Below are 24,929 nucleotides of genomic sequence, written 5' to 3'. Positions count from 1 at the left end.
GCAGCGGAGCGGAGCTGAGCTGGGGCGATGGCTTGTGTGCCCACAGAGAGGATGCTGCATACCACTTTTGGCACGCATGCCATAGGTTCACCATCACTAGAATAGTGTTTAGTTTAACGACCACTCATTCAGCGACTGTTTCAACTTACGATTGCGCTGACTAACACTTGAAATCAGTCCTTGTAGCTGCAGCCATCACAGAGGCCCTGCAGTCATACGATTGTGATCTGAGTGCTCGGTGACTAGCATATAATTATGACATTGCAGTATCCCAAAGTGATGTGGTGCCCATTTGCAACCTTCACTGTCCCTTACAACAAGCAAAGTCAATGAGGAAGTCAACAGGAGGTTCCAAATGGCAACTAGATGAGATTTGCTTAACTTTGTAGGATTCACTTAACAGCAACCAGAAGTGCCAGAACTGCAATTATTAAGTGGCATGATCACATTTATGACTGCATTGTTTAGTAACAGCAATTCCAGTCCCTATTGCTGTTGTTAATGAAGGACTACCTTTAATGGGTTTGTACATATGTATGTCTCAGTTCAGATAGCCTATCCAGAAGCATATAGGTTGAGGGTATCAAAGTATAGCATGAATTACGAGGACAGTTACACCATGAAAGAAATCCACTCTCTTTCTAGCCTTTAGCATCTCATCCAGTGTTTCTTGATCCCTGAATGTATACTCCATTATAATGGTTTATATGAATCATTAGTTGTATCAATTTACTGTTTTTCTCTTGTAAAATGAAACAATGATTTATAGCTAATGTTTATAGATTATAGTACAGAGCAAAGTGCTTGGTTTGAGGTAAGGCTTCTCTCTGCCTTGATCTGATTGTATTCTCCAATGTCTTGAAAGCTGTACTTGGAGATCAGTCATTTGTCCTAAAATAGCCTATGGTCTATAGCAAAAGCACAATGCAATTGTGTTCCATTTTTTTTAATGCCTGACCATCTTTTTTAAAAATGCTATCTATGTATATTAAGCCAAAAAATATAAAGAGGCTTGCAAAAATCATTTTGTACTGAGCAATATAAGGACACAACAAATTCAATTAAAAGTAACAGTAGTCATTTCCATATTTATTTATTTAAACTTAAACCCTATCACAATCTTATGACTTTCAACATCTTACAGAGAACATAATACCTCCAAGGTCCATTCCAACTCTGTTATTCTAATATACAAAAGTGAAAGCATCCATGATACGATTAAAAATAATAACAAAAACCCCAAGAACAATGAAAAACTTAAACGGTGGCACAATGTTTTGAGCATTCTTAATATTTTGAACAACATTTAAATTAAGAGAATGCACCCTTTTCCTTTTGGATTTCCATTTTTAGTTTTTTCTGAAAGCCTGCTGAGAGAGGGCGAGTCTGATCTCCATAAAGAAGGGATTCTAAAACATGGGCACTACCATGGAAAAACAATGCCTCTTAGCCTTGCCCTCAACTTTCCTTCTAAAAGGGTGGGATTACAAGTGTTTCCCTGCAGAAATTAGTGGCTCAGGGTGATTCTGCCTGGAGCAGGCTGACCCAGATGCCAAGCCATAAAGTGGCTTATCAGTCAGCATCAGCCTTTTAAATGTATCCAGAAACCAATTGGCAACCAGTGCAAGGATTGCAGAATTTGTGTTATGTATTCTCAATGCCAAGAAACAGTAAGCATGCAGGTTGTTGTGTTCTAGATCAGCAGTCCCTAACCTTGACTTGGCAGAAGGGATGGTTCTGCGCAAGCAGCGGGCGAGCGTGCTCATGTGCGCAGCTCCATTTGGACAAGTAGAGCTGCATACACTAGCATATTCACCTGCCACTTGTGTGGCCCAGTTCTGAATGGGCCACAGCCTGGTACCGGGTTACGGCCTGGAGGTTGGGGATCCCTCTTCTAGACTAATTGCCATTTCCAAGTAATGTTTTAAGGGCAGTCCCATGTAAAGCAGATTCAAGTAGTCTAACCTGGTGGCAGTGAGAGTGTGAGTTATTATAAATGGTTCCTCCTAAACCAAGTAAAGTTGTAATTGGTACACCAATGAAGCTAAGCAAAGGCTCTTCTAATCATAGTCTCCACTTGCTATTCAAGCAGGAGCCATGAAGATCCTCAAATTGTCAGTTTACTCTTTGCAGAGACTATTCGCCCACGCAGAGATAATATCAGCATTGATAGAATCCTATTGTATAAACAGCTACTTTCTCTCAGTTGGCTTTAATTTGAGCTTGTTCTGTGGCATCCAGACTTTTATTGAATTTTGCTTTCCATAAAGTATTTGTAACATAGATTTACCATTACTGAAGTAACTGTCCTATTTTTGTATTTGCGATATCCTTTTGGCTGATTATTTTATGTACAGTGGTATGAAAATAGATATGAGTCAGTTTAAGCATTGTAAAGCTATAGTGACTAGAATATTCAGACCATATTCCTTTTACTGCTTGTTTACTATAGATTGTTCATGGTATTTCTGCACCCCCACCCTCCAGCATGAAGGCTGGAGCATTCTTCAACCAAATCTAAGGGGGGATATTTAATATAGTAAATATTGTAAGGAACATTGTAAGTTCCTTATACCATGCTTTACCATTTATACAAACACATTATTTTAGCACATAAGAAAGTGCAAATCTATATGCCTCTCTCAAGGGTGGGCAGATTACCTTTACTACCGGTTCGCAATGAGGCCGCACGCATGTGCAGAAGCTTCCTGATGACGTCCGGGTCAGGGGTGGGTTCTAAATTTTTTTACTACCGGTTCTGTGGGCGTGGCTTATTTTGTGGGTGTGGTTTGGAGGTCATGTGACTAGGTGGGCATGGCTAGCTGGTCAGAGTCATTTCTGGAAGGTCCTTGCACTTACGACCAAGTCCTCGCACTTTCGACCCGACTCATTTGTTTGCTTTTAACACTGATCAGCTGTAGGACGGCCCTTTGAAGCCCCGCGGCAAGAGTTTAAACAGTTTTTTTCCCTCTAGTCATCAGCTGGGACTCAGGAGGCAGCAATAGATTGGGGGTGGGACCAAATAAAAGGTAAGGAGGGAGGGCGGGGGGGGGGAGAACCAGTTCGGTGACATCATATTGTCACCGCTACTGGCTCGGCCGAACCGGACCGGACCGGGAGGAACCCACCACTGGTCCGGGTCCATGGGCAGAGCCTCTTGACAGTTTTACTACCGGTTCTTGCGAACCAGTCCGAACCGGGGGCAACCCACCACTGGCCTCTCTTCTCTTTTTAAAAAAACCAAACCTTTTCTGTATTCCACAGAATAACAACAAATGATAGTTGATTACTTTTGTTTATCTAATGAGTTTCCCCCCTCTGTTTGTTCAATCCTAATGCAGGAAGTGTACAAGAGCTGACTAGTGTTTCTAATGATGAAGGGTGGGATTTATATTTTTTTTGGCCAAAGGATGAGTCCAAGCTCTCTAATAATGCAATACATATGTTGCCTTGGTTCACATAAAACAGGTGTCAAACTCATGTCATCACATTGTTGTCACATAATGTACTTTTTTTTTCGTGACTTTTTTCCCCTTTGCTAGAACGGGTAGGCACGGCCAGTGAGTGACGCATTCGGCTCATGGGTCGCAGATTTGACACCCCTGACATAAAACAATAAGGCAAAGTTTAATCATACCGTACTTTACTGACTAAGCCACAGTTAGTTACATGTGCACAAATAATAAGCCCTAAATTATAGTTTACAAAAAAACAACATGCTTGATCAAAAACATTTAAGCCACATTTTAGCTCAGCATATCAAATATTATTTGGTTTATTTGTGCCTGTAACTCCAAAGAGAATTAAACCTAGGTTGTCTAAACTTTTATGTAAACTGTTATTGAACTAAGGAATCCTCCTAAATTCATGATTCTCTGTTCTTTTTATTATATTTCTTTTTTATTATATATCTTTTATAATGCAAAATGATCTATATGTGGATATATGTATGTCTAACAGTGCTAATTATTGTATCCTAAATGTAATTTCAGGTAGCATGTTGATGATCCTTAAAAGAAAAATCTACCGAAGAACCAAAGCTGTAGCTCAAAGTGGGACCTACAGTTTCTGTATGCTTTGTTAAAAGAATAAAAGTGGGCGAAAGTGAATGAGGAAGACTTTAAAAAAAGAAGTGAAAGATATTTTTGGAAATTAAACTAGAATCCATTAATCACACATATTAAACCTGATGGATACCATAGAGACAGCAAAGCTTGAAGAACATATGGAAGGCCAGACCAATGAAACTTCCAATGGTTATGCTCGACCTGCTCTGACTGTTAGCGAGGAAAACAAGAATGGCAGCAACAAACCAAAGAGTTTATCCAATGGTTTGCGAAAAGGTGCTAAAAATTATCCAGAATACATACAAATTTCCATGCCCACTGAATCTAGAAACAAGTTTCCTTTGGAATGGTGGAAAACGGGCATTGCCTTTGTATATGCTGTCTTCAATTTAGTTTTAACAACTGTCATGATCACAGTGGTACATGAGAGGGTACCTCCCAAGGAGCTCAGTCCTCCGTTGCCAGATAAATTTTTTGATTATATTGATCGCGTGGAATGGGCTTTTTCTGTATCAGAAATAAATGGAATTATCCTTGTTGGAATATGGATAATCCAATGGCTGTTTCTTAAATACAAGTAAGTAGGTTTTTTGCTTTTATTTTTTCTTATTATGGAAACAGAACTTTAGATGTTTTAAAATGCACTGTATACAATGATCTACAAAATCAATAGATTTGAGATGCTAATAAAGATTTTTGCAATTACAATAATGCAATTGTAGAAATAAAGAATCTGCATTCTGAATGTCAAAATATAGCAAATACCTTCAAGTCGGGTGAAATCCAGCAGGTTCTCACAGGTTTTGGAGAACCGGTAGTGGAAATTTTGAGTAGTTCGGAGAACCGACAAATACCACCTCTGGCGTGCCCCAGAGTGGCGTGGGAATGGAGATTTTGCAATACCTTCCCCCAGGAGTAGGGAGGGAATGGGGATTTTGCAGTATTCTTCCCCTGCCATGCCCATCAAGCCACACCATGCCCACCAAGCCACGCCCACAGAACCAGTAGTAAAAAAAATTGAATTTTACCACTGCTTCAAGTTGGAGAGATGTGGATAATATATGCTAACTGGCTAGGTAATTTATAGTTTATGAATTGTAATTTGCACAGAATAAGATTAACAGATTAGGATAAAACTGGGGTTTGCTTCTATTGGTGGAATGTTGGATAGAATGTGCTGAAACTGTGCTTATCAAAGTAAGTTTGGGAATTTAGCCTATTTTATTTATTTATTTACTTGTATGATGTAAAAATTTATATAGATATAAACATATAAAATAAAGTCTTAATTGGTAGAAACCATGATGAATGGCAGAGATCAATATCTATCTAGTATCATATTTATGATGATTATGGCATATAGTGACTTGTGACTTGGAATGTAAAAAAATGATAATAGGCATGAAGAAAAGAATTAGCAGATGAAAATAAAAGGATATATTGTGGGTATGTGAAACTAAGAGAAAGGGGAAGATTGTAATAGATCTGAATGAAACTGATCTACAGGTAGTCCTTGATTTAGGACTGTTCTAAACTACACAGAATTTTTTTTAAAAAAACATCCTTGAAGTTATGACTGCAGCATCACCCCTGTGGTCATGTGATCATTTGTGAGCGCTGGGCAGCCTATTTGCATTTACAACCTTACAGTCTTGTGATGGTCTTGTGATGGTGTTTTGCATCATTTTATGCTATTTAATAGCAAAAATGCCCACTGGATAAAATAGTTCAAGCTTATGACTATGTGGTTTGCTTGACAACTTAGTGGCTAGCTTAACGACCAAGAAATAGATCATTTTGGAAAGATAAGAAGTAAAAGAGAAGAGAGTGAAAATCGGGAGGTGACTTAGTGGAATAACAAAATGAAACGTAGGCTGTGGATGAAAAATGGTTATTGCTACAAAAAATGAGAATAAGAGAAAAATAAAAATGATGAAATAATTTCAGATGAAACTGAAATGGGGTAATGCTAGAAGTAGAATAGATCAGTATGGAAAAAAATAAGTTTGTTCCAAAATATTTGATGAAAAGCATATCATAAATGCTGGAAGTATGTTGAAAATGGCAGTGGTGAAAATATAGATAAAAATACAATGATGATGGTGGTGGTGGTGATGATTTAAACTAGTATGCCACCTGAATTTCAATAACCCTGGGCATATGCTATAACTGGAATAATGTTAAAATATGGGTGTGGTTTGCTTAAGGAATCATTTTGTCAGTTGCTTATCAAACATGAAAACTGCATCTATGCTTGATGATGGAAAGAATGCCATTACTTTTCTCCTTGTACAAAGTAAAAATAAATGCAAAACACATTTTTTAAAGTAATGACTTCGGTAATGTTTTGATTGAGTTACAAGAGGTGACAATAACATTTGACAAGCGCAGTATGACTTTGTGGCAGAAAGATATATGCAAGCAACATTTTTGCTCTCAAGTTGTTCATTGAGAAATATGTACATGTGAAAAAGTTTTTCATAGGTTTGTTTATTTAGAGAAAGCATATAATAATGAGTAGGCTTGAAATACTGAATGCTTTGCATGAATATGGAATGAATGTTGATTGCTGATTACCATAGCAATAGCACTTAGACTTATATAACGCTTCATAGTACTTTATAGTCCTCTCTAAGTAGTTCACAGAGTCAGCATACTGTATTATCCCCAACAATCTGGGTCTTCATTCTACTGATCTTAGAAGGATGGAAGCTTGTATCAACTTTGAGCTGGTCAGAATCAAACTCCTGGTAGTGAGCTCAGTTAGCCTGTAATACTGTATTCTAGCCACTGTGCCACCACACCATAAGAACAATATAAGTGGAATGTTTATTGGATGTGTCATGGAATGTTTATTGGATGTGTGTTGGCCTTTATGTGTAGACATATAAGAAATGTTTGTAGGGTAATTTGAGGTATGTTGTTTGGATGTATGGATGTGCGTGTACTTTTGTATGTAGATTATGCTGTATTGTTTTAACTGTAAACAGATGATTTGTCATGAATGTTAGACTGTATGATGCAACAAGGAGCATAGCTCTAAACATTAATGCACTGAAGATGAATATAATTATGTTTGAAAAGGAAGATTTCAATGAGCAATTATGAGTTATGCATAATTGGCAAAAAAGTAGAACAGAAAAATGAATTTGTGTTTCCTAGTAAATAAGATAGAAAATGAGTGAAGAAATAATAAGATGGTGAAATGCTGGCAGAAAGAGAGTAGATAATTTGTGATCTGTTATGAGAAATGAATATTTGTTAAAAGAATGCAGAAATAACACTATAGACCTCACTTTGTTATATCAGTATTAAAACTGGGTATTTCATAGAAACATGGATGCAATGGGAACAAGAGATCTAAGTGTATGTGAAAACAAGGAGAGAAGGTCATATATCATTGAAACGAGAGACTTTGGATGGATAAGAAGCTAGAAAAAAAATATGGAGTTTCATTTTTATATATGACGATTGCAGTGAGCTATTATATGTGAAAATATTTGTCTTTACCCAAAATGTATATGAAATGGATAGTGAAAATGATGGAATTTGTTGAAATGGACAAATTGACTGTTTTAATTAGAGCTAGGACATTGTCTAAATTTACTGCTAACCCCTTATTGACTTTTTATGGAAAATAGAAAAAATGATATTATGAATCATACATGATTTTGATTAGAATAAAAATAATAGATTATGATTACATTTATTCAATGCTGTAACCTTAGAGTAAGAGGTTATATTATATTTATAACTGCTGTAAAAGAAAATCGGAAGTCACTTCTTTGTAATTTTTTCTTTTCTTTAATTTCTACTTAAATTACTGCCTCTACTTTTGCTTTTTTCTTCTATTTTAAATTTTTCCTTTTTTTCATTCTAAATACCGGTATTAGTTCTTGTTAGTTTTTATTCTACGTGAAAATGTTAATAAAATCTATAAAAAAGAATGAATGGGTGCTTAATGGAATACAGAAATGAGTAATTTGAAAGGAATACTGTGGTAATCCTTGGTCTTGTGATGTAGATTCATTTTATAATGAATTAGGACTGAATGCCAGAAAAATATATGAAGGAGGAAATATAATCCAGCAGGGGGACAGAGAAGGCCTCTGGATGAATTGGATTGTTCTTGTTGAAGTTGATGGGGTAATAAAAAATAAAGAATAGGTAGTTTAAAGAAAAAAAAGAAAATGTATGAAACAAGTTGTGGACAGGGTGGAAACAAGGATTGTTTAAAAGAATAGAAAGATATTAATAGGGTATTGAATGGTTTATCTATATTTCTTGTCCTTATCTCATGTCTATAATTTCTTTGCTTTAATATTTCTTACTTTCATTCTGCATTTTGTATAACTTGCTTACCCTGAAATAGAACAATATTATGGATATGTATGCAAGTATATGTTTAGAAATAAAAAATTATTGTTGACCGATATTTTGTAAATAATTCTTTTTTCCACATTAAGATATATATTAATAATAGAATCTGTAATGGTATTTATATATTGAATTCTTATGAGAGTACAGATTATTTGAATTAACCAAATGTGATTTAGGCTGCATTGGCTGACTACAGTAGAATTTGTTACTATATAGTTTTCAGTAGCATTATTACTGTTACCTTTAAAGAAAGTGAGGATAACTCAATGCGGCCACGCGGGTGGTTATGGGCGCACCTCGTTATGCCCATGTAACACCTCTCCTGTGCGAGCTGCACTGGCTCCCAGTGGTCTTCCGAGTTCAATTCAAGGTGTTGGTCACCACCTTTAAAGCGCTCCATGGCATAGGACCAGGATATCTACGGGACCGCCTTCTGCCACCAACAGCCTCCCACCGACCAGTTCGCTCCCACAGAGAGGGACTCCTCAGGGTACTGTCGGCCAAGTTATGTCGGCTGGCGGTACCCTGGAGGAGAGCCTTCTTTGTCGGAGCTCCTGCCCTTTGGAATGAATTGCCCCCGGATATTCGTAACATCTCTGACTTCTGGGTCTTTCGCTGTGCCCTTAAGACCCTACTGTTCCAACAGGCGGGGCTGTCTAACTGAATGTTTTAATATTGGGTTTTAAAATTTGGCCAAAACTATTTAATGATTTTAATTAATTTTAACTACGATATTGTATATTTATGTTTTAATCTTGGCTGTACACCGCCCCGAGTTCTTCGGGAGAAGGGCAGTATATAAATAAAATTATTATTATTATTATTATTATTATTATTATTATTATTATTATTATTATTATTATTATTATTATTATTATTATTATTATTGTTCATGCATACTTATGTCACGGTCCCTAAATAAAGATACCTTCCTGCTTCACTCTATCCAACAAATTCATTGGTTAAAGCAAGGTAATTGATTCCCATCTCAATATTTTGGGGAGATAGGGTACCTCATAATACTATTGAAATTGCTCATTCAAGGACCTTCTCAATTAAAGCAGAGTAGCAAATCAGAAATGTAGTAGGTTTTTCTTTTTTTGTATTATTTAAAAGCTAAGCCTATGTTAAGTATGCATGCTGCTAACTTCTGACAATCCAAAATTCTACTATGAAATGCTCAGATATCGTTTTATATTACTGTAATGTCTAAAATTATGTTGTGCAAAAAAGGTCCAATGTTATGATTTTCATAGCCACTAGCTAAATATAGAAGAAAAGTACTATTTTAGATTTTTTTTTTCTCACCCTTCTGAAACTAATATAATCAAAACGTAACTTTGGAGCAGGAAGTGGTTCTTCATTTTTTTATATAAATTTTATTCCACTGTGTTATACCTGCCATTATAACATCTTTTTTCATAGGCATGTTGTATACTGCTAGCATTATGCCTTAGAATTCTTACCTCAATATGTTTGTGTTTATATATATTTCAGATCAATAGTAGGACGAAGGTTCTTTTTTATATTGGGAACTCTGTACCTCTATCGGTGCATTACCATGTATGTCACCACTTTACCTGTACCTGGAATGCATTTTCAGTGTGCTCCAAAGGTAAGCTGACTTTGTATAAATATATACAAAAGTATGAAAGCTATTGCTTAACGCATTGTAAGCCCGTGTAATTGTAAACATATCCTTAGAAGGATTATATATTAACTGTACACACACACACACACACAGAGTTTCATAGATATCATTATGCTACTTCATTTGTATGCTTCCCAATCTTGAAGGTTTTCAGAAAAGACATGACACCTTCATGTACATTTTTTTAAAAATGGCAAAATCAAAATATTAAAAATTGAGAAAGAAAAAGCCATGTGTTCACAAATCCCAGTTCCAATCAAAGCAGCCCCTCTGCCTGTACAAGATGGAGCATACATTTTGACAGCTCAGGAGGGACAGTGAGGCCTTGAAATCTCCACTTGGAGGGAGTTTCAAGAAAAGAAGGAAAGCCATCAGCCAGCTTCCTGGGCCTTCTCAGATGGCAGTTTCATAAAGATAATAACCAGGAAGGAGTTGACTGTATTAGGTCTGGTCACATTGACAAATGAATATAGGAGAAGTCAGTCTTAGATAACTAGGGCCAGAACCATGTAGAACCTTAGTTTAGTTTAGTTTAGTTTAGTTTAGTTTAGTTTAGTTTAGTTTAGTTTAGTTTAGTTTAGTTTAGTTTAGTTTAGTTTAGTTTAGTTCAGTTTATTGTCATTGCACCTTGTACAACGAAATTAAATGCCATCTTCAGTATACATTATAACTATAAAAATAAAACACAAACACACATCCTTCACATTCTATACAATTGAATTGAAAACCCCTGATACTGCATTAATATTACACTACATATTGCACTACGGTAAAATTCAATAGTTACTGCCTTGGGATAGAAGCTGTTTTTCAGCCTATTTATCCTTGTTTTTATTATCCTGTGCTGTCTGCCAGATGGTAATAGTTCAAAAAAAGGGTCCCCAGGATGAGATGGATCTTTAAGAATGTTTTGAACCTTCTTAAGGCAGCGGGAGCTATAAAGCTCTTCCAAAGAGGGGAGAGGGCAACCAATGATCCTCTGGGCAGTGACGTTAACCCTCTGGAGTGCTGTCCTATCTGCCACTGTGCACTGTGCAATTGGCAAACTATACACAGGTGCAGTAAGTTAAAATACTCTCTATGGTGCAGCGGTAGAAGATCACCAGCAGTTTTTCATTCAGTTGTTTCCTGAGAAGTCTCAGGTAGTATAATCTCTGCTGGGCCCTTTTGACCAGTGCTGCAATGCGAGTGCCCCAGGTCAGGTCCTTTTTTATGATAACACCAAGAAATTAAAACTGGCCACTTGCTCCACTCGGTCTCCATTGATAAGCAAGGGCTGATAACCCGCACTGCACTGTTGGACATAAATACAATTGAGAGAGTCCAGAGATATTTTACAAGAAGAGTCCTCCATTCCTCTATCTTCAATAAAATACCTTATGCCACCAGACTTCAAATTTTGGGCTTAGACAACTTAGAACTACGCCGACTTCGGTCTGACCTAAGCGTAGTACATAAAATTATCTGCCACAATGTCCTACCTGTCAATGACTACTTCAGCTTCAACCACAACAATACACGAGCAAATAATAGATACAAACTCAAGATAAACTGTTCCAAACTTGATTGCAGAAAATATGACTTCAGTATCAGAGTGGTCAATGCCTGGAATGCACTACCTGACTCTGTAGTTTTTTTCCCAAACCCCCAAAACTTTAACCATATACTGTCTACTGTTGACCTCACCCCATTCCTAAGAGGTCTGTAAGGGGCGTGCATAAGTGCACCAGCGTGCCTACCGTCCCTGTCCAAATATTCCTTTTTACTCTTACTCTTTTCATGTATTCAAATTATGTTTATACTTTTACCTGTTATATATGCTTGACAAAGCATAAATAAAATAAAAATAAATAAAATAAATAAAATGAATTGCATGTGAAAGCTAATTGTCAACCAGTACAGTTCTTGAAGCAGCAGAGTCACTCAGGTATATCAGGAAAAATCCATCACAGTCTAGGATGCCATTTTATGTAAAAGATGCAGCTTCTAAATGTTCTTCAGGGGCAGTTCATTACAATATTTCAAATAGCAAGTGACTAGGGCATGAATGACTGTGAGAAGAGCCTCTTTTTTAAAAAAAAAATTCTTTATTTACATTTTCGGTTAAAAAGAAAAGACAACACAACGTAAAAAAGCCTCTTGATTCATCAGTAGCCACAATCAAAATGCTGTACAAAAGCTGTCATCTGCTTAGTGAGAAGAAACTCTGAATTAAGAGGAGCACCAAATTACAAATTACTTCTGAACAGGGAAACAAAACTCAGTTCAGAGTGAAAATTCTGAGGCAGTCCACAAATTAAAGTTTTACAAGTAGACTTCCCCTTCCCTACCAATTGGAATTGATCTTTTAGAAAGGAGGAGATTCATTGTAAGACAATGTCTCCCCTTATTCCAGCCCACCAGAGAAGGATGCTATGGACTGAAGGCCTTTAAGAGATCAAAGAATACCAGGAAGGTTGCTTTTCCCCAAACCCAGCTTCTCCAAAGATCATCCACAAGTATGACCAGTACAATTTGTACACTGTATCCCGGACTGAAACTTGTCTGCCAAGGATCCAAATGGTTTGCTTCGTATAATAATTAATGATGCTCCATTGGCTTTTAATTGTTGTGAACCTCTTTGCTGATTTTCACATAGATACTATAAAATGTTATAAATTATTTTGTGTACTTTTATGCATTTTATTATTTTAATTTTAATTTGTGTTGAAATGTCAAATGTACCCTTTAATATAACAATTCCCCCTCTTTTTTACTTAATTCTAGCTAAATGGTGATTCTCAAGCTAAAGTTCAGCGAATTCTGCAACTAATTTCTGGAGGTGGCCTGTCTATAACAGGCTCACATATCTTATGTGGAGATTTTCTATTCAGTGGACACACTGTAATCTTAACACTCACTTACCTATTTATTAAAGAATGTAAGTTTCAATATTTGCATTTTTTTCAAAAATAAAAATATTTTCACAAAAATGTTTAATGCCAGTACCAGGCTAGAAATCAGAAGACTATGAGTTGTATTCTCCCTTTAAAAGTCTATGATTGGTCCTGGGTAACTTTGGGCCAGTCATTCTCAGTCCATGATGTCGGGCTTGGGCAATAAGTTAGTCAATTCCTCGTGCAACCAATGAATGTACATTTAGTTGATCTGGAAAAAAGCAGACCATACACTTGTAAGAATATACTAAGAATTAAAAATCACATCACTATAGTCCTCTGTTCTCTGAATATATGTGTAGCTTATAATCATTCCTCATAAGTTTTTCATTCCAAGGCCCTCATCATCTTAATTGCTTTTTGGACATGTTTCAGAGTATCAATGTCCTCTAAACTGTGGTGCCCAGAAGTGGATGTGATATTCTAAGTACAGTCTGCCCAATACAGAGTAAAAAGAACAGTGATTTCTTGTTATCTTGTATCATTCTAATGATACAGCCTAGGATTCCATTCCATCCCCTTCCATACTTTTTTTTTGTTTGCAATTGCCTCACATCCTAGGCTGACTCATATTTGACATGTGATCCACCTACATCCTTTTCATGCATACCACTGTCGAATGTAGTCCTTTCCACCCTATGCTCACACCTTTGTTTTTTCCTATCCATTTACTGGACTCATCTTGTTGGTTTCTATCTATTGTTGCAACTTGTCATATTCCTCTTGAACCTTGATACTGTCCTTTATACCTTTATGTTTAAGTCACTTAAAATATATGTTATCATCCAGTAGTGTGCTTTGAATAGTACAAAACTCTGCAGTAAACCACTTGACACTCACTAATGTACACCTGTTAGATATGTTTGTTCAACCAGCTCTGTAGCTAGCTATTGACATTTCAATTAGATTTTCATGGAAGACCTTGTTGATTACATTCCTGAAATCATGTATAATTTATCTATTGGCATGCCTCTGGATAGCTAAACTGGTCATTCTATCAAAAAGGGAAAACAGTTTGTTTTACCATGTTTTTCTTGATAAAACCATGCTGGCTGCTGCCAAGCAATGGATTCTTTTCAAAATTCTCAAAAACATTCTGCTTAATAACCTATTTCAGAATTTGGAGGGGAACACATATATGCATTTAGGCATATACATATACATACTTGCTTGTGCCTATAATTACTTAGTCTCCCTTTTCCCAGTATTGAAGATAGCAGGACCATTTGTCCTTCTCCAGTCACCTGGCAAGACTCTTTTTTTCCCCATATTTTTTATTATTAACATAAAAAAAAAAAGAAATTAACATACATAACATACATGAAACATAATATATAATATATAACAATATACAGAATACAAACAATCAACAAGTGCTCCCCCACCCCTCGGGATCATTCCTGCTTCCAGAATCTTAAAGCTTCTTCTGGTGGTGGTATCCCTCTTCCTCCAGAAAACACATATATTAGGAACTGTTTCCAGATTCCATTGAAATTGTTTACCTTCATTATGCCCCTCCTTACTTTAATATTGCAAGTCAATTTATCATTTATGGCAATATCCCATACCTCCTTATACCATTCTTCCAAATTATAAACACCTTGTATCTTCCATCTGGCAAGACTCTTGAATATAACTGTAATTTTGAACTGTAGTCCCCAGAATAGAATATGATTGCCCATGTTTTATATGATTTTTTTTTTTTGACAGATTCACCTCGTCACTTTTGGTGGTATCACTTGATTTGCTGGTGTATGAGTGTTGCTGGAATAATCTGTATCCTGGTAGGACATGAGCATTACACTGTAGATGTTGTCATTGCTTATTTCATCACAACTAGACTCTTCTGGTGGTATCACGCAATGGCTAACGAAAAGGTAAGCAGCAGCCATGCCAACTTTAAATGTTAAAATGAATTTTAAATGTTGGGCTTGAGATATATATGTTCAACCATATGCATATGTTAAATCATAAGCCAAAGTGCATAAAGTAACTATCAGTAGCCACATATATGAAATTAAGAAGGTCACAACTAACTCAGTTGCTCATATATGCCAAGCATCAAGCAAGGAACTCTTCGAGCTCTTCATAGGAAAACAGCAATACAAATAGGGCTAAATATTCCTTTTTCACTAAAGTAGGACCTTAAAATTTTACACAAAAATGCAATTTATAATAGTAGGTGAGAAAAGAATATATTTACAGTAGTTAATTGTGTTAAACTTTAACAGAATGATACAGTGACAGTGCTTTCAGTTTAAGGAAAAGAATATTTCTGGTGGCTGTAACTGTGTTTTTAATGCAATCTAAACATGATTTTAATAATTTTTTCTTAATACAGAACTTGAAAATATCATCACAGACTAACTTTCTGTCTCGAGCATGGTGGTATCCAATATTCAATTTCTTTGAGAAGAATGTACAAGGCTCAGTTCCTTGCAGTTTCTCATGGCCAATAACATGGCCTCCTGGTTGTTTCAAGTCTTCCTGCAAAAAATATTCCCGTGTGCAGAAAACGGGAGAGGACAATGAAAAATCCACCTGAAGAAGATGAAGGCAAAAACATGCATATTATTTTTCCTTTTTACCAAAACACTTATGCTATAACCAAAGCTCTCAAGATGACTAGATTGTTTATTGAAGAAGTGGAGCAGACTCTGTGCAATTGATCTGAGAAAAGACTTTTGTAGCCATTAGAAAATAATAGCTATCCCTTGGTATTTTTTTATAGTCATATTGTACAGTTTCATCCCACTCTTCAGTATTAGTAGACATTGGCATTCGATGACACTCCAGTGCCAATATAATACTTCCTGAGGAAAAGAGCCAGGATGTTGGCTTCTTAATGAGATTAAGAGGTGCCAAAGTACACATCACACCATCTGTTGTTAAATATCATTCACCCACAGAAGCTCTGAAACAAAATATCAGCTTCAGATTTCTGCAGTTTGATGAGCAAAAATAATTTTTTTTTTAAGGTAAAAGGCACAATACTGGTCTCTCAAGCTGAGAGTGACAGAAATTGGCAGGCAGAGGTGTTAAATCCGACTGGTGCATATATAAGGCCTGTTACATATAACTGGTAAAACCAGAAGAGAACGTGATCTTTTATATTCTTTTATGGGAATGAATTATATTATGACCCCATAATGCCACCACTGTATCTACTGGTACATGCTATCCTCTGTTAACTTTTTTTTTTATGTGGTAATTTTATATATGAAAATAAAACCTATTTTACCTGATGATACTGTAAGCTAGAAATAATGTCTACTAATGTCATCAATGTCCTAAAAGAGAAGAGGTAAATTAATTTATTGTTAAAATAACATACATATGTCAAAAGGATTATTTATTTTCTACTGGTCAATTAGTTTGCATGATTTTGCGGCAGATGTACTGGATGCATTTTTTGAACATTAACATTCACAGTTAATGCTCAATAGATGAATTATATGGAGAGTCTGCAATCATAGCAAATATTGACCATCCTTCAGACAACAATTGAAAAGATAGTATATCACTTAATAAAGAAAGTGGTCTAATAACAATTTTCAGCATTCAGAAGGCATCTCATAATTTTGAAGGGGTTGTATCCAGTCTATATCCATCTGTTGACAAGAGCGCCTTTGAAGTTCCTATTACCAGAAAAGGAAAATAAATGATTTTGGTGCTTCCCTTCTGCCTTTTTTGCCTTTTCCCCAGATTTAACCTAGTTCATTAAGTTCCCCTTCAAAACAGCTTGGGAGTGATACAGAAGCCTTCAGGGAAAAGGGGAAAACAATAATTATCATTCTACTAATGAAAGCCTCTCCTGGATTAAAAACGCCTTCTGCGCAAAGTAGCAGTAGAATTGTCAATATTCTGTTGTGATGGTTACTGAAATACATATGCATATCACCATACAATACAATGCATTAAAAATAACAAATTGAAATAAGCATTTAAGACCAAGAACAACAGCAATTCATACTTCCTGGCTTTAGTGTCATCTAAATTGGTGTCTTGAAAATATTTTTTCAATGTTTTTTTAAATTGCATTCACTAAAACATTGAGGTAGATATGATGCATTTACTGATGAATATCATTTTTGCTTTCCTTTGGCATTTGAGTTGTTATGCTAAAGTTTTTCCACTGAATATTTTGTTTCACTATTACCTAACACTATTTATTATTAAATGGTCACATGGCCAATCTGATATCTTCTTCTTTTCAAGGATTGTTTGTTTGAACAAAGTCTCTTTTTATAATATAAACTTAGTATGTTGGAACACCTGAAGTATTTATTAAGCTCATGCACACAAAAATTTACATGGCCCACTACTTTTGTTCAGTTTGGCTCAAAAACCAAACAATGCTACTAGAATTACAACCTATAGCAATTAAATAGATTGTATTTGTCCATATTATAATATGCTTTTATAATGTGTCAGTAAAGGCAATATTCAGAAAATCACTATTCACATTTGCTTTAATTAATATAACTTTTAAATATTCTGTAGTTTATAATTACATAACAAGGAAATAAATTAGAAAAGTCAACATTAAAAAATTTGTAAGATCAAATTTAAAAAAAACAGATGGAGTTTGGTGAAAATTTTCTGAAAGCTTTTGTTTTTCACTAAAATTTGTTAACTAGAAAAGGTGCTACCAGTTTGCTTCTGAATTTTTGTTTTCATAGATTAACATAACTATTGTATACAAGGTCATATAGAATTAATTTTCAGAAGATCACAAATTCTGGTATAGCAAACAATAAAATCTAATCATAGATTATAGTAAAAGTGTGATATTCAAATCAAATGCCTTATTATGGCCTAATTTGCTTTCAGGATATCTATGTCACATGGAAAACTATACCTTTTAGTCAAAACATAGATGTCACTAACAAAATGAGAAATTCAAATTCAGAACTTAAAATACAGATAAATTTGTTTTTAGCTTCATCTTAATAGGACACAACAGCTGGAGTCCAGAAATACGGTATATGAAATTAAGATTGAAGCGTAAAGAAGAACTCTTTGCTACACACACTCACATATACAGATGCAGAATGTAGAATTCGTGCTGGCTGTGAATTCTGTTTTGATTCATTCTCTCTCTCTCTCTCTCTCTCTCTCTCTCTCTCTCTCTCTCTCTCTCTCTCCCTCTCTCCCTCTCCCTCCCTCCCTCCCTCCGTGTGTGTGTGTGTGTGTATGTGTATGTGTATGTATGCATGTATTGGCAATTTTCCAAAGACCACCTCAAGCGACATTTTATTATATCAAGTGCCTTTCAAACTAGGCTAAAAATGTATGTTTCAAAAATAAGTACTGTAACAATATAGAAGACAGCTTACTTCTACAGGAAAATTACCATAATTAGACTCAAAACTAGTGATAATAATTCAGGAGAAACCAATCTAAACAGCTTCCTAAAGTGTTGGTCCTTTAAAAATAATATAGAACAGTGTAGAGATTCTCAGTCATCCAGGTCATGGTTGTCCCAAAGGACCATTCCCAACTATCCTCCTCATTCCATACCCCATTATCCTGTCAGAGGTGAAGAAGCTTCTTGGATGAGAAGCGAAATGACTTCAAAAGAAAAAACAAGTCTAGTTGCCTCCTGAAAAAAGCACCTTTGAACATAAAACAATGGTTCTCAACCTTGGTCTGCAGATGCCTTGGGGGGGGGCACTATATCATCATGGGGTAAAAGAAGGCTTGAAGAAATGCTATGATTTAGATTTTGAGTTAAGTCTTGGGAGTCCGTGGCCATCATCCGTGACCACAAAAGGTATTTAAAGGGGATCTATAGTGAAGAAAGGTTGAGAACCACTGATATAGAAGTTTGAAGTGGAAACAGTTTGAAAACATTGTTGATGGCCTAAACTTGGAGTCCCATGTGTGGACACTAATAATTTCCTTGTAGACATCTCCTTTAATGAGAGTCATTTTTATGACTATCAGTATTCCCCCATCACAGCCATTGTAATGATACACTGTCAAAATTTGAAACGTTCATATTGGCAAAACAGATTGGAAATCCCCAATCATACACATTTCTCTAAATTTTATAAATAAATAAATTTGTCTTATTATATGGCAGTTAAAGAATGGTTCAGAGAAAGCCCATTCCAATGAAAAAGATACATTTGAAATTGCTGCTGAAAACAATCTAGAGAACATAACACATGTTTTCTATGGTTTTATGGGCAATGATTTTGAAGGAAAAAATGTCATGAAGCAGCTTTCATCCTCACCTTAAGCCACACAATTTTTTCTTGTTAAGCGCCATTCAAGTATTTTAAATACAAATGATCCTTAACAAACAAACACTATCTTCATTAATTTTCAGTGAATTTAAAACAATCCTATCATTTTAAAGATAAAATAGGGGAAAATCTAGTCTTTAAGGTTAATATAGTGCTGTGTTTCAGAAAATGCACAAAGAGAAAAACAAATCCACCTGAAGATACTTTTAAAAAGTAATAGAAATTTAAATATGAGAAATGTTGAGCTCTCACTTTCTATTCCTTTTTTTTAGCACATAAATAGTTATGTTCAGAAATAGCCTCTATGAAGTAATCCTCTGGGATGGGATAAACAACCTGTGGCTATTTAGTTGTTTCAGATAACTATAATAAACTGTTAATTAACTGTGCTGGTTTGTACCATCTTGCCAATTAGTACTCTAAAAAACAAACACTCTACCTGAAGGAAAGGATTTTAAACATTATTGATTGGACAATGGTTAACCATGAGAAAAAATAATTTTAAAAAGTATGTGTGTGTATATGTATATACTTATATATAGATATATCTCGGTATGTTTGGGAATGTGCTGCTTCAGATTCTGAATGAGCTTCATATTTATTACACAATTATTTATACTTTTATTTCCTAGACAACCCTTTTAGGTTTCTTATCCTTAAGTTATCCTACAAAAGAAAACCTAGTTGATGCCTCAGCCAAAAGATCACAACTTGTGAAGGCCTGATCTCTGCTGTTACTTGCTATGTATTATAATGGGAAGGTTTTGAAAATGACTAATCATAGCTGAAATACAATAGGAGGATAAGACAGTTTAATGAGCAACTTAGCATACAGCACAAGGAATTGAAATATAAAATATAATTGTTAATATTTTAGTCTGGACTATACTAAAACATTTAGAAATCAAACCAAAGGCAGAGCTTAAATCCAGCTGAAATGGAATTTGAAATTATTAAAAAGTGGATTTAGATGGGTAACAATGTAGTAAGACAGTGATCAGTGGTGGATTGCTACTGGTTCTCCCTGGTTCTTGCGAACTGGTAGTGGAAATTTTGAGTAGTTCGGAGAACCGGTAAATACCACCTCTGCCTGGCTCCACCCCCAATCTATTGGCTGCCTCCCAAGTCCCAGCTGATCGGCTAGAAGGAAAACAACTGTTTAAACTCTTGCCATGGCACTTCAAAGGGCCGCCCTACAGCTGATCAGCGGTAAAAGGCAGTGTGGTGGTAGACCAGTGCGCTTCAAAAACAAATAGGTAGCCCGGAACGCTCCAAAAACAAATGGGTAGACCGGTACGGCTCTGCAAGCAGTTAAAAGCCTGGTAGACCAGTATCTCTGCTAAACCCTAAAGAATTGTCACATGACTATCAAACCACGCCCACAAAATAAACCATGCCCACAGAACCGGTAGTAAAAAATGTTAGAACCTACCCCTGATAGTGCTATATATGCGAAAAGTTAAAAAAATGAATTTGGCATATTTAAAATTCTTATTCTGATGCAGTTCATCTTTTTAGTAGTTTCTACCTCTTTTTTAAGATTATTCTTTAAACAAATAAGTGTCCACTTGACAGGTATCCATATAACTAGTTTCAGTTGAACATATTTTGTTAGGTATGTTTTTTTAAAAAATATCTGTAATACTGGTGAAGAGCTGCTAACAGCATTTTTGAAATAGTACTATTTTAGGTGCTTATTCATTCAGGTGCTTTTAGGTATTCATAGCAACCTAATTCAGGAAGAATAATATGCAACCCAGCTCAGTATATTAAGCAAGATTAAGCCTGATTTGAATGGCCTTAAGTGAGCTTGTTTTTGTACACAAACACACATGCTATTAAAAGATTTTAATAGAAGCCATAGCTGTTTCTACCATTATATGTACATATATATTTATGGTTATTGCTCTTGATCCTACCCTTGGTAACCCTGTAACTAACAGGTAGTTTGCAGTAAATATTTTTGATATGTTGAATACTAAACCCAGGTGTATATATTATAGGATCTCTATGGAAAGCATTGCTTTCCGTACTGTTCAGTATCTTTCAGCTTTAATATATTTTCTGTTGTAGACCATAAAGGCTCAAATAAAAAATGTGATGTTTGCATTTTAAAGAATTTTATTTATTAGTAGTAATAGTTGTATTTTTGCCATTGCTACTTGTCATTTTATATCTTTTGGGAGTTTCTCAGGAGGAGAAATATATAGCAAACAAGATTTGTACATCTGCTCTAGATTTGCAATTGTGGCTTAATTTATTATGGGATCTACAGTGACAATTTAGCATATTAGAAGAACCATCATGTTAAGTAATAGAATTATTTATTTTGGACGCAGAGTACATTATGTGATCACAATTGTATTTATTAGCATGCTTACCCATGAGCCTGGGCTATATAAATATGCTAACACTTCATGAGAAAACAGCAGGGATTATAAATACTGATTGGGTGGGATTCGCAGATTCACTATCCATGGTCTGCTTAAACAATTATTTTAAATGGGTGGAATCCAAACTCAAACATGGTTCACAAACTAGTATATGATTTGTACAAGCAAACATCTATTATACACTATCAGCTTCATTGGTTGAATGTTAGTTAAATTTGCTATGCTCTCCTTCAAAAACAGTGATATAGATGTAGCCTGAGGAGCTTACATTAAAGGAGATTCTGAGGAAATTATTTACTGCTTTTTTTTTTTTTTACTGTCAATAGCCTTGAGAATGCAAAGGATAGAGGAATAATAATAATATGCCCCCCAACTCCCAGTGAAATAATGATAAATAATTGGATAAGCCTATTAAAAACCAAGACTCCCCAATCTTTAGAAATTGATTTGTTTGATTTGGACAATAACATTGGACAGCCGGAGTTTAAATCCTTCTCAGCAGTTGCTTTGGTCTTTTGAAAAAAGGGGAAATCTTTGGTATCACCTATATATGCATGGAAAATTTCCAGAGCCTCAGTTGAATGGAGATGCCTGTACAAAAAAATAAAAATAAGAAAATGACTTTCTGTAACTCTAGTAAATTATCTACTAAATTTTATCCCCAGCAATGTTGGCCCTGAGCAAGACTGACCTTTACTTAAGATTCTGGGAAGTTATCATCCTTTCACTGAAAATGTTTTTATACACACACACACACACACACACACACACACACACACACATTTAGATGTGTAAATTCTGCCTTGATAGCTTCATAGGTGAGATTTTTAAAAATTGTTCACAACTAGCAGATGATAGATACAATTTTAACTGTACTTGGAAGGTGCTATAACTCTTCATTTTTAGATCACTAGAGATTTAAAAATGTGCTGATTTTTTAAAAAATCACTGATCCTCCTAGCTATATAAAGGACTTTGGACACACTTTGGTATATACTGCAAGGAGCCATTCGAGGTATTAGTTTGTTTTACCAAATAAAAATAGAAAATTTCATATTCATGTTTATAAAAATTAGGTGCTAATCCTCATTACAATTCTGTATTTTTCCCTGCACCTTTGTGCTTACATAGAATCAGTACTCTATGAACTGCCCAGTTGCTTCAAAACAGGTTAGTAAGAAAGTGTAAATTGAGGACCATAAACTGAGATAAGGAGGAGAGATGTTGAACAAAATTTGAAGGACCATAAGTGTCTTAATTTGTTTAAAGTATCCTAAAGAAAGGACACAGATCTTACTTGAGAACAACTGGCACCATCTTTCTAAGAGGATTTGAGAGGGTTGATGGAAAAAGTCACAACATATTACTGTAGTATTTGTGTCACGTCACTATGTTTATATTGCATAAGAAAAATATTTGGAAATGAATACATTCTTAAGACCGTTTTTTTAAATGTTTGAATGAAAAGTACTAAGAATCTGTAACTACAATGCACAATCTGACTTATGTACTGAAATTATTATTTACACAAACATTACTTACTTTATAAAATGGACCATTATATTGTTTAAAACTATTGATTGATTAAAAATTTTGGGGTAGTTTTATTTACTATGTGAAGTCCAGAACAGACATGGAGTAAAACAATTGATAACCATTACAATCAATTTTAGTATCATCAATATTATTAAAAAGGGAGCCTTCAAATAAAAAGACACATAATTGTGCATAAGGATTTAACTGTTGAAGGTAATCAGACTTTGCCGGAATTTGTCAGCTAAATACAAGTATATAACTTTTTAGTTATTATCTCTGTATCAAAACATTCTATATTTAATCTAAGAATTCTTGTCTATATATATTATTTATATAACTTATTTATCTTAACATATTCAAGTATTCTAAATCAAGAAATCTTGGCATATTCAAGTTGTAGCATTTCAAAGAAAATGATCGGTACTAGCATAAAGTTTTCACAATCTTTTAGGAAATCGCATTTTTAAACTGGTCTAAATTTGTAATTTAATCTAATTGCTAGTATATTTTAATCTATTTTAAAAATATTTTAAAATGTTAATATCTGTTATTGTGTATGTAAGTGTTTCTTTAATAAAGTATAATATTTTTAAAAAACTGCTTTTAGAGACTAATATGCAATTATACTGGGAATATCAATATTACTTGGTCAATGCAATTTAAAAATGGATATTATGCAGACTTTTAACAACAGGTTATTGAAGGAAACAAAATGAAGATAGTTTTAAGTGATTTTTATGTATAATAAAGTGCTGTACAGAATAGGACAAAATAACAATTGATATAATGTATTACAATCGTCATGGAGCTCAAAACAAAAAAGGGCATGACCTATAAATCTTAATGTCCTATAGCCGTGATGGTGAACCTATGGCACGTATGCCACAGGTGGCACACGTAGCCATATAGGGCACGCAAGCTCAGCTCTGGCGTGCATGCGTGCGCCAGCCAGCTCATTTTTGGACCTTCTGGGCCCACTGAAAGTAGGGAAACAGGCTGTTTCCTGCCTCCGGAGGGTCTCGGAGGGTGGTAGGGAAGACCTGTTTTTCTCTCTTCCCAGGCTCCAGAACCTTTCTAGGAGCTTGGGGAGGGTGAAAACGGCCTTCCCCACCCCTCCGGAGACCCTTCGGAGGCAAACGGGCCATTTCCAGCCTCCGGAGGGCCTCGAGGGTGTGTGGGGAAAGCCATTTTCGCCCTCCACAAGCTCCTAGAAAGGCTCTGGAGCCTGGGAAGAAAGAAAAAGAGGCCTACCAGGCTCACCGTGCCATCACATGCCAGAAGCGGAGGGGAGCGGGGAGGTCAGGCGTGCATGCGCGGGGGCGGGATGCATAGAATTATGGGTGTGGGCATGTGTGCATGTGATCCCTCCTCCCCCTCCCCTCCTGGCACACAATGGCAAAAAGGTTAGCCATCACTGTCCTATAGATTCAAAGTAACAGAACACAATTTATTTCTATGGGTTGCTTTTATTACAGACAAAGGACCAATGGTATTGGTCATGTCCATGTATTTAGCTGATTATAAGAATGCACCGAATACCAGTTGCTATAGAACTGTGATGGCGAACCTACAGTAAGTGGCACACAGAGCCATCTCTCTGGGCATGCGAGCTGTTACCAGTTGCTCTTCTGGGTTCCAGTGCACCAGCCAGCTGGTGTTCACATGTGCAGGAGCACCAGAAACCGGAAGAGCAGCCGCCCTGTGCGCACTTC

The 24,929-nt window shown here is 35.6% G+C and overlaps 1 protein-coding gene across 1 annotated transcript in view; it reads left to right on the top strand.

Annotated features, from left to right (window-relative positions):
• SGMS2 (sphingomyelin synthase 2) overlaps positions 1-15,646 on the top strand; it is a 37,078-nt gene extending 21,432 nt beyond the window's left edge. Inside the window, exons 2-6 of the mRNA XM_070948542.1 lie at positions 3,993-4,644; positions 9,945-10,062; positions 12,865-13,018; positions 14,745-14,911; positions 15,376-15,646. Of these exons, the coding sequence (XP_070804643.1) occupies positions 4,190-4,644; positions 9,945-10,062; positions 12,865-13,018; positions 14,745-14,911; positions 15,376-15,579 (1,098 nt within the window). The 5' untranslated portion in view covers positions 3,993-4,189 and the 3' untranslated portion in view covers positions 15,580-15,646. The remainder of the gene's footprint in view (positions 1-3,992; positions 4,645-9,944; positions 10,063-12,864; positions 13,019-14,744; positions 14,912-15,375) is intronic.
• The last annotated feature ends 9,283 nt before the right edge of the window (positions 15,647-24,929 follow it).

The sequence above is a fragment of the Pituophis catenifer genome, unplaced genomic scaffold (assembly GCF_029215685.1).
Source record: "Pituophis catenifer annectens isolate HBS135680 unplaced genomic scaffold, rPitCat1.0.hap2 SCAF_8, whole genome shotgun sequence".
NCBI classification, from domain to species: domain Eukaryota; kingdom Metazoa; phylum Chordata; class Lepidosauria; order Squamata; family Colubridae; genus Pituophis; species Pituophis catenifer.
Note: the sequence above shows the minus strand (reverse complement) of the source record. Positions and strands in the feature narration are given on the sequence as shown.